General features: G+C 34.1%; 1 protein-coding gene across 1 annotated transcript; it reads left to right on the top strand.

Annotated features, from left to right (window-relative positions):
* Nucleotides 1-230: 230 nt before the first annotated feature.
* Nucleotides 231-1169, top strand: LOC144422939 (uncharacterized). Its single transcript, XM_078112981.1, has 2 exons — nt 231-975; nt 1048-1169. Exons 1-2 carry the CDS (start codon nt 231-233, stop codon nt 1167-1169), a joined length of 867 nt encoding a protein of 288 aa, XP_077969107.1.
* Nucleotides 1170-11851: the final 10682 nt, after the last annotated feature.

Here is an 11851-nt window from a genome sequence, read left to right as displayed (position 1 = left end):
TGTTCTTCAACCTTTTTCACCGTGGTATACATTTTACAATTTTTCAAGAGCTTTGTATACCTTACAAATATCAATGTTTATTCGAGGCCTACATAAACATTTAAAGTTTAAGCATAGATTGTAAAAAGATTGTAAAAACCTAAAACTGACGATACTGGAATATTGATTATTCGCTATTTGATTAAGTTCTCTCAGCGTATAAACTAATATAAACTAATAATCTGGCCATAATGGAAGGAAAAATTGACCAATTAAAATCAAAACTGGAATTGATGGAAACTCGCATCACTAACAACTTGAAAATCGAAATTAAAGCGATTGTAGAGGAAAGTATAAGGGACTTGTTCGAAGACTCCATAAGCGAACATGATAAGAAAATATCTACCCAGATCAACGAATCGGTAATGAACAACACCCAACAAATGGCTGATAAATTGGAAGCAATGTTTCATCAGTGCGACCAACTGGTTGACAAGGTTTCTAAAGTAAACAAAGATATAGAGTGTTTGCGCCTGAATACTTCCAAACTTGACACTGACCTCTGTACTGTTCAAGCCAGCCAAAACTTCATCAGTGCAGAGTTTGAGATCCAGAAAGACTATATTTCAAAACTGGACCAGGTGATTAGGGATCTGTCTGCTAAAAATGATAAACTGTTAAAAATGTATACCACCCTACAGCAACGTTTCGACCACGATTTTGAAGACCTGGCTCAGTACGTGAGGCGGGAAAACCTTGAATTTCATGGGATTCCATATAGGGAAGGGGAAAATACTGATAATATCATTGTTAAAATTGGCAAAGTACTAGGAATCGAGGTTGAAAGACTGGATATCTCAGTATCTCACCGTCTTCCTAGAAGAGACAGCACCAAAATCGGACCGATCATAGTTCGTTTTACGAATAGGAATAAAAGGAACCAATTCATTGCTAAAAAGTTTGAAGCTTCTAGAATCAAAGACTTTGGGATTGCAGGTTTGTCCACTCTTTACATTAATGAGAACCTCACAAATTTTCGTAATAATCTTTTATATAATTCACGATTAGTCAAGAAATCTAAGATGTATGAGAGGCTTTGGACTACCAATGGCAACATATACATGAAAAAATCCAAAGAAAGTCCTAGGATTCCCATAACCAAGCTCTCGGATTTAGAAAAACTATCCTAGATTGACTATTTACAAATCTGAATTCCTATATTAGATAAGTAAAATGGCTGCTCAGCCTTTTTGCTTTAATTGTTCTAATATTCATTCTACAAGTAATAATAGTCTTTGCCAAAATTGTTTAAAATCTCTTTTTCCATTTCATACCTGCCCTTATTTAATAGACAGAAAACTAGAACCCCTTGACACTTCTGAATTCAATTTTGAAAATGTTAGTCCATGCCTGTCACTTGAGACTGCTGACAGTGTATGTAACATCCTAGGTTGTACCAGTTTATCTAAAAATAAGTTCACTTTGGCTCATTTCAATATTCGGTCTATACAAAAGCATATTGACGAGTTGTCAAACATTATACATGATCTAAATTCATCCCCTACTGTAATAGCGCTATCCGAAACAAAACTCAGAACAGACCCTTTAGTTAATATAGATATTGAAAGTTATGTATTCCTCCATACGCCAACAAAAACTCATGCTGGTGGGGTTGGGCTATATGTAAAGTCTTATTTAAATCCGTTATTGGTACACAAATATATTCTGAATGTCAACTCTTGTGAAGAACTTTGGGTTGAAATACCTATTCATTGTGGAAAGTCTTCTTCTATTATTCTTGGTGTTGTATATCGACACCCTGGATCCAGTGAATCTGATTTTATGTGCGCTCTTAGTAACACCCTACACCTTCTGGCACTTGATAAAAAGAAATATATTATATTGGGTGACATTAATATCAATTTATTAAGCTCCACATCATTTGCAATAGGTTTTCTTGACATGCTGAGGTCCCATGCCACAATTCCATTAATAACTCACCCAACTAGAGTGACCAGCTCTAGTACTACTCTAATTGACCATATTTATTCCAATATATCCGAGAAACCAGTCTCATGTATTGTATGGCAACACTGCATGACTGATCATTATCCCATTCTTTGTCAATTTCAACTGCATCATGCATCCCCCAATGTTCAACATAAGCTTAAACGTGACATGAGAAAATTTGATTCAGCTAAATTCATTCAAGATGCCCATGAACTTTTTTACTCGCATGACCCTATTAGTATTAATGCTGAAAATTTCAATTCATACTTTAGCAATTTTATTACCAAAATTTTAAATGTATGTGATAAACATGCACCACTAAGAAAGTTAACTAGAAAAGAACGCCGACTAGAAAGGAAACCTTGGATAACAAATGGCATTCTGCGCTCAACTAAAATCAGGGATAAGTTACATAAATCTCATTTTATTAAGGGCTCCATGGAACAAAAACTTTACTACAAAACATATGCCAACAAATTGTGTCATCTGAAGCAAAAAGCTAAAGAGACATATTTCGCTAACTGTTTCGAAAATAATAAAAACGACCCAAAAAAGACTTGGAGTACTATCAATTCTTTAATAAACTCAAAATCAAATAAAGGCATTCCGCAAAAGCTAGTCAATCAACTCTCTGGAGAGATTGTGCGTGACAGTGAAAAAATTTCTCATATGTTTAACAGTTATTTTTCTCAAATTGGACTAAATTTGTCTTCTGCTTTCCATACTGTGAATGACAACGAACACCTCCAATTCATGGGTTCGCCAAACAAGTTGTCCATGTTTATGGAGGATTCCTCTGTCACTGAAATTGAAAATATTATTAATTCCTTGAAAACAAATAAAGCAACTGGGTATGATCATATACCAGCTTATCTTTTAAAACTCCTCTGTGGTGCTATTAGTCCCATACTTTGTAAACTATTCAATTCATCTGTGTGTTTAGGCCTATTTCCAGATCATCTCAAAGTAGCCAGGGTTGTCCCAGTACACAAGGCAGGAAAGAATGATGACGTGTCAAATTATCGACCCATTTCCATTCTTTCATGCCTTTCAATTGTTTTTGAGAAACTGATGCTCGTTCGCTTACAAAATTTTTTACATAAACATTCAATTATAAAATGTGATCAATTCGGTTTTCGAAATCATCATTCAACAAAGCATGCAATTCTAGATATTATTAGCAAATATTATGAAATCATAGATAAGGGATTTGTGGGATGTAGCGTATTTCTGGATTTAAAGAAAGCTTTCGACACTGTCGATCATAAAATACTTATCAGTAAGCTGAAACATTATGGAGTCCGTGGAAATGTGAGTAAATTGTTTGCAAATTACCTGGATGGTCGCATGCAATTTGTAACTTTTTCTGCCTATAATTCACCTCGCGAACGCGTTCATGTAGGCGTGCCACAGGGCTCGGTTCTTGGCCCGACCCTGTTCCTGGTATACATAAATGATGTGGTAAACAGTACTCCAGCAATTGTCAAACTTTTTGCTGATGACACGAGCACAACGTCCATATCTTCTAGTGTCACTGATTTGTCCAGAAAAGTTAAACTAAATTTAGAAAATATTTCCCAATGGATGAAATGCAACAAATTGACCATAAATCCTGAAAAAACCCAAGTACTACTAATAAATAATCCTTATGATAAAAATAATGAGTATTCACCTATACTCAATTTGTCTCTAAATAATGTCAGTTTGAAAGTACACGACGCTGTAAAATATCTTGGGATACTCATTGATAATAGGCTTAAATGGGATAACCACATCAATTTACTTAAATTAAAACTGTCTAGGGCTGTTGGGATAATGTCAAGACTAAAACATTTTATTCCTAAAAAAATTATGCGAACTGTTTACTTCTCTCTATTTTATTCTCACCTTCAGTATGGAATTGTGGCATGGGGCTCTGCAGATAAAAGTAGACTCCACGCTTTATCAGTTTTACAAAATCGAGCTCTTCGCATTATGACAAGTACTCCTTTGCTGCATAGTATGAGTCCTGTTTACAGGCGCATGAATCTTCTTAAATTAAATGATGTTTTTATTTATGAGGTTGCAAAGTTGATGTTCCAATTTAGGCATGACATGCTTCCAGTAGCATTCAATTCGTATTTCACAGACTGTAGTTCTGTGCATTCATATGGAACTTGGTCTGCAACAAAAGGTGCATTCTTTATTTCTCGCACAAATTCAAAATTCGCTCAAAATTCAATCAAAATTACTGGACCCAGAATCTGGAATAATATTCCTGATAATCTTAAGGCACTTTCGTATAAAAAATTTAAATTTGAGTACATGAAGCACATTATATCCAAATATTAATTAATGAAGGTGCCAGCTCTACTTTACTGGATACTGATGACTCCAGTAGATAAGTGTCAAGGAGTCTAGTTATATCTGGTTTTCTGCCTATTGTTTTGTAATCTACTACTATAATTAGTAGTACCTGCAAATTGATGCCAACTTATGAACCATTTACCAGTATCAAACTATGCCTATATTTGTGCCATGTTCATATCCATTTATAGACTGTCCAACGACTTTTAAATTAATGTGCCTGCAATGCATACCCAATACAGCTGTATATAATTTTTGATTTTCCCAAAAATTTTGAATCAATGCCATAGTAGCATTTTACCCTATGCAGCTGTATATAAATTTTGATTTTCCCCAAAATTTTGAAATCACTCTAGTAGCATATGGTAATAGCCTTCATAAATTGCCAATATTTGCATGCTTATTTTAATTTATACATACTGTTATTGCAATGTTCATCTTACTGACTGTTTTGAATATAGCTATGCTTTTAAGATTGCAACCAAGGCAATATACTGCAAAAGCCCATATTTGTGCCAGGTTCATGTCCAAATTGTAATACTGTCATTCAAGTATGAAATCCATTTTATCTTGTTGTAGGTATATCATAATTGAATATCAGCTCATAATCTATCAGGGTGAACCAATCCTTATTATAGATAACGACCTGTGACCAGATTTCCTTGTCACATTTTGATTCTACTATCTTACCTAACTAAAATATCATCTTTAATTACAACTTTCGCTATGTTATGTAATTCAGTATTTGTATCAATATGCACATAAACCATTTTTCATATATATTATATGTTGGTGAAACATCAAAATTTGTTCACAATTATTATTTATTACTGTTTCTATAATGCTGTCAATTGCTGTGCATATATAATTCTACCATGAAAAAGTATGTTGTCCATCCATTTAACACTCGTTCGGCATCTAAAGGAGCATTCTTCATTTCTTGAACCAATTTCAAATTTACCCAAAATTTGATAAAAATTGCTGGCCCCAAAATTTGGAATGAAATACCCGCTATTTTCAAGACATATTCGTATAAAAAATTCAAAGATGAACTTATGAAACACATCATATCAAAATATTGATTGTAATTGATAAGGTTTCCATAGCTAAATAAATATTTACTTATTTGTACAGATGAGTTCAGTCAAGAGATCATTTCTATCCTTTTGTCTGTCTATTGTCATGTGGATTTTTCAAATTGAAGAGTTCATTCGGTTCATTTGATTAAATTAACATATGATTTGGTATTGTACTTCACAACAGTATTCAGTGGTGTTCTCTATACATGTAGAAATATGTAATCTATACACATGTCACTGATTTCCTATGCAAAATATTTCAATTTCCATCCCACCGTTATACTTCTATCCCATGCATATGCAATCTTACAATCTTCTGCAACTCAGTAGTGATGACTCTGAATCCAACACTTCCAAGTTTTACATCAAATTATACTGTGAATTAGTATCATGCTTCATTGAATTATTTATGTGCAATGTGTAATTAATATTCATGTCACTTTCTTAATATGCAAGCCCAAAAGTTCCTTGGCTATGCATTCTATTGCAAATCAGTGCTGATCTACATTATCAAAGTATTCTTAATATACTGTTATTAAATATTGGGTTTCATTCCTTCTTATTACATGTTAATTTACTTTCTATATTTCTATATATAAATGACCCAATTATGTTTGCTCCTAATGGTATTTGCTTTATCGATTTTAAATGAAATTATCTAATAAAAGTTGGATCATGAGTTGGAACAGAGTTGATTCTGAGGCAGTTATATATAAAACAGTCAGTAATCAGTAATCAGTAATTTATTTTTTCACCATTCTAAAGCACACAATGTGAATACACAATACAAGAAATAGGAAATATGGTACTTTAGGGCGAAGGGAGGCGCGAGACACCAAGACTGGTGATCGAGCAGCGACACCCATAAAACAATCTTTGATGTAACTTAAATTCCTTGCTGAAGTTTGATGTTTGTCGATTTGGTCCTAGCCTAGTCAGAGGTAGATATACACTGTATCCTTTAATCCATATACACTTGCAATTCCAATATGCCTGACTTGTGTCTTCGCAGTGAATTGTTGTTGATATCTCATTGTGATTTTGAAGACTACTGTTTTTTTATGTTTGCAATCCTTCACTATATCTACAAATTGTACATATTGCGAGTTCTACTTTAAAACTCTAAAACCAAAATTTCATTCAGGATATTGATACCTTGGCAAAATGAGCTATTTTTTTTTTTATATTAGATTACTATTATTAATTGTTAATTTCCAAATTGTCTAAAATTGTGTTTAAAAAATGGTTACATTCTTCATTCTCCATTTATAAAGTTAAGCCAAGCTTACATTACATACATGTTACTTGTTCGGCAACATGTGCTCTTTATTTATATATTTGATAACTACCGTAATATTTCATTTATAGTGACCCAAATCATGTTCCATTCTTTATTTTCTATATCATAAAGTTAATGAGCCAATCTTGTATTGCATTCATGATATTTCCTTGTTGACATGAGCTCTGTATTTGATTTTTTCTTATACTCTATTACTATTATTTAATGTTCATATTCAAAGTATTCGAAATCAAGTTATAAATGTTACATTTCTCATTTTCCATTTTATAGAGTTATGCCAACCTTATATCTACCTTCAAGTTACTTCCTCGCTAACATGTGCTCTTTATCTCTATATTTGATAACTACTATTAATATCACATTTGAAGTGTCCCAAATCATATTACAAAATGTTACATTCTTTTTTTCTATATTATAAATTTAATATGCCAAGCTTTTATGCATTCATGATATTTCCTTGTTGACATGAGCTCTTTATTTGATTTATTTTTTGATTGCTATTATTAAATGCTCTCACGTAAAAGAGTCCCTAATTGTGTAATAAAATGTTCCACTCAATTTTTCTATCTTATGAAGTTAATATGCTAAGTTATTAGCTCTTTTTCATCAACCTTTGACCTACCAACGATATCTCAATACTTTCCTATTGAGATCCCTGGCTAATCTATGATAAATTAATCCATTTACTACCAATTAGTGTAAAAATCTGGATAAATGGCCTTGATTTATGAATTGTTCTATTTCTATGTACAAACACTAATATTTGATGTTTATTTTTAAAGTGTTCTGAATCATTTCACATAGTGTTATGAAATATTGAATCTTATTTATTCCTACATTAAGTCAACTGTTTTGTTTTTGCATTAACTTTCTTGATATTTTAATATCGATTGTTTGTTTATACAAAGTTTACAATGTATTGCATTTTTAAAATGCATTTTTTTGTTGTTTAAACCAAATTCTAATTTGTTTTGATGACTTAACCCATGCATCTGATTACATTGCACTAGTGTGTGTAGAATAGAACTCTACCCATATTCGCTTGTTCAAAATCCCACTTGTTATGTTTAACTTAAATTCAGTCAATAAAACAAGTTACCCAAATAAGGGGTAGCTTGTCTGACCTGCTTTCCCACTTTTTTTCGTTTTGATCATTTTATATTTTGCAATATAATTTCAATTTGTGCAAAATCCTATTATTTAAAAGAATGCTTCCATAATTAAGAATAGTAAATTCATGTAAATATTGTACATAGTATAAATCGTGAGAGACATTGAAATATTGACACGAACCTGTTTTTTTTATGCTTATTTAATATAATTGGGTGGCAACTGACTCTGATGACCCCCAAAGGTCGTATCGTTGCCCCCCGGTCATATACCGAAAACTATTTTTTTTTTATATTTGTTTATGAGTGCATAAATTGTTTTCTTGGTTTGACAAAATGAAATAAACTCTCTCTCTCTCTCACCCTGCGATCTAATGAGCTACTGTCCACAACAAGTTGCAAATGGTGTAAATTTGACTGACGGTCCTTGCGTCAACGGAAATAATGTTTAACGTAAATCAAGCGAAGTGCATGGCATCCGAAATCACCAACTCAGACACGTGCCTGCATTATCTATATAATTTGTGATGTAACAATGTGCTCACGTCTGACATTTTATATCTCATGTGCGCCGCGTTTGCATTGTTGTCTCCGATTTGATATTTTATAATTCATTATATCAGAGTTCAGAATCCCTGACTTAGGCTGTAAACCCTTCGCATACCCCGTTTATCAGTTGTATACCCAAGTTATGGTCTGGTATACACTTGTGTGTACCGTATACCCCGTTGAAGAACACTGCGCTAGTGTACCAAGTAGCGCAATGATAAATACAGTCGACAGACTGACGCTTGTTTAAATCAAACTCAATGCTGCTTGTGCTAATTCTTTAAACCAGTGGTTCCCAAACTGTGAGTTGCGACCATTCCATACTATACCATGTGTTATCAAATCGCCTAAACTGTAAGAATTCTCCGTTTTTCTAGCGCATATCCGGACTCGTTCAAATATTTTTAAATTTTGACCAATGTTCACCGTCCACGTCCACTTAGAGTCGAAATACAGGTACATTGTCCCGAATGAGAAAATTAAATTGAATATTCTGGATTTCAAAATTGCTAAACTTTTCTGGCTGTGACATCGCGAGTATCTGTAGTTTTTGATTTGGGGAAATCAAATTTAGGTTTGAATCTGATTTTGCTTTTTTTAATACCAATTCGTATAAGTGAGTATGAATTATATATGATTTGTTTTGCACATTGTATTTAAAGCGTGGGAATTACGGTATTTATTTTAGCCGACGATTCGTTATTTTCATCAATATTTTCAACAGAAATTTATATTCATAAAAACTATAGTCGTGATTTCAGCAGACAGAAATGGTCCGGATGAAACACTTCGGGGGGCCAGACACGACTCGTGGGCTTAGGGCAGGGTCGTCCAACCTTTTCAGCCGAAGGGCCACATGTAGTTTACTAATAGTTGCGCGGGCCACTCGACATGGCATTATGGTCTAGTTTTGCTACACTGACTACAGGTTATTGAAAAAACAAACAATACCCGCACACCAAACTTTCACAATTATTATACCAATAAAACTGCTGTTTCCCAACCATTGATGGGGTGCCATCAGTAGTTATTTCCGAATGTTTTGCCAAAGACATGCCAAGACGCTTGGTCTTTTCCATCACAGCTCCCAACAAACCAATACCTCTAATCGCACCCTTAATAGGGACAATGACCGCGAACTCTGCGGTAACTTCAAAATCATTATTAACTCTCCACAAGAAGATCGCCAACTGAGCAGTAACCTTGATGTCAGTGCTCATAATAATATAATACATAATATACATTCCCAATCTGAGAATGGCTTCGATTGTTTTGCGATAACGTTATATAGAGTAGTAAAAGACCGAGTGTGTAAACGGCTATGGCATCTTTATTTATCAATATATCCTCTCAGTTGTTTTCGATTCAAAATGGCACTAATGGCTAGTTTGAAAGGGCTGGCAGAGTGCATTTCAGAAAAATAAACAGATCGTTTGTATCACATCTTTGTATACTACATCACTCGAAAAATAGCTTTACTTCAATTTTTTATTCAATTCTGAAAAATACAGCGCGGGCCACTCGAAGTGCTTATGCGGGCCACATATGGCCCGCGGGCCACGGGTTGGACGACCCTGGCTTAGGGCATCTAAAAGGCATGGTACGGCCCTGCTGAACAAAATTTTGAGAGCAAGTTCACACGCGTCTCTCGCTCCTTACAAGTCAGGTACAGGTCACTGATATCTTGAAAAAGCTCTCTACAGAATTACTGCGCGACCAATCCATACAAAACGCGAATTTTCATCTATCTCTCTTCGTTAATTTGGTTGAAAGATTGATAGTAAGCCAGAAACGTTGAATTGGGCATGTTGGATCGAATCGAATAATAAGTTATTCAAATCGGTTCAGACGGGAATTTAGAATCGCCACCATTATGTTTTTTATTGACCGCCGATGGTCGAGACTGAAGCGTAATTTTGTTTCCTGACTACTAATTGACTAGTTATATATTAATCTGACTCCAAACAGAATATAGTATGGGTTAGGTTGTTCAGTTGAGTTTGAAATCTCTGTTAATTTGATATAACAGCCAAGGATCAGAAAGGTTTACCTGTACAATTTTATTTCTTTCGACAACATATTACAATAATTTAAATCAGCATAAACAAATTACACTTCTATCTCTTAAGGTTAGTCGTTAGCTGTTAGCTGTTGAGATCATATTTATAAGGTTTCACACTTCAACAGTCTTTGCTCGATACCTCTAGCAAAATCCATGTAAAATAGGGGTGATTCATCATATCACATGAGAATTATTCACTTGCGTGCAATATTTGGGTCGAATTCTTTTGCTAGAACTCTCTAGAATTTATAATATTTTATGACGTCAGAAATTATATTTAGCATTGATATAATCCATCCAAAATTATTGGTTAATTTGTTACACTAATCCTCATTTTTCTTATCCATGTCAAATTTTTTTAATGCAATTCCAACATGTGATTTTTTTCTTTCGAGTGAGGAGTTATTGATAAAATAAGTTTTTTAGTGTGTGTGTGAACACTCGGCGAACTCTCCGAGTGATAGATCACGTGTTTTTACTAATTTATGTCACTGAAGGATCCATTACAATAAAACAGTCAATACAACTACATTATCTTCCAAGTATTCGAGGAAAATATCCGATTTTGAAATTATCAGATATTCTAAAATGTCCACCCATAGTTATCGGTGAATTACTTATGAATAGGAGCAAAATAGCGCTGAATATGTTTGGACGTATGTCCAATTAAAAATGCTGCGCGCACTTGATTGCCTGAAACTCTGTCGCGACAAGACAAATTTCAAATAGCATTATATAAATAAACAAACCGTCATCGAATAAAAGCAATTCTTCGAATGGAATGGCCGCAAGGATTTAGTTAGACGGTAACTCAAGTACTTTTGGGTATTAACCAGCTTCGGTACTCTGTGGCTTCTCTTCCCAGTAAAGTTTAATTTGTGTACTACTAATTTTGACTAGTTGTAAGTAGACTAGACTTGTTTACGGCGGCAGGATAATAAATAAACTTACTTATGGTTTTATTGTAGAGAAATTACAAAAGGTGAATGCTTACTGCACTCACATTTTCATCTCGACTATTCCCCCCATTCGTAATGGCATATTTATAAAAACTATAATCGTGATTTCAGCAGGTAGAAATGGTCCGGATGAAACACTTCGGTGGGCCAGACAAGACTCGCGGGCTTAGCGCATCTAAATGGCATGGTGGAGCCATGCAGAACAAAATTTTGAGACTAAGTTCACACGCGTCTTTTGCTCCCAACAAGTCAGGTACAGGCATTCACTGATATCTTGAAGAAGCTCTCTACATAATTATTTCGCGACCAATCCATACAAAACGCGAATTGTTATCTATCTCTCTCGGTTCATTTGGTTGAAAGATTGATAGTAAGCCAGAAACGTTGGACTGGCATTTTGAATCGAATCGAATAATAAGTTATTCAAATCGGTTCAGGCGGGAATTTAGAATCGCCAC

This window comes from Styela clava, chromosome 5 (assembly GCF_964204865.1).
Source record: "Styela clava chromosome 5, kaStyClav1.hap1.2, whole genome shotgun sequence".
NCBI lineage: Eukaryota > Metazoa > Chordata > Ascidiacea > Stolidobranchia > Styelidae > Styela > Styela clava.
This window is presented reverse-complemented; position numbering and strand designations above follow the sequence as displayed.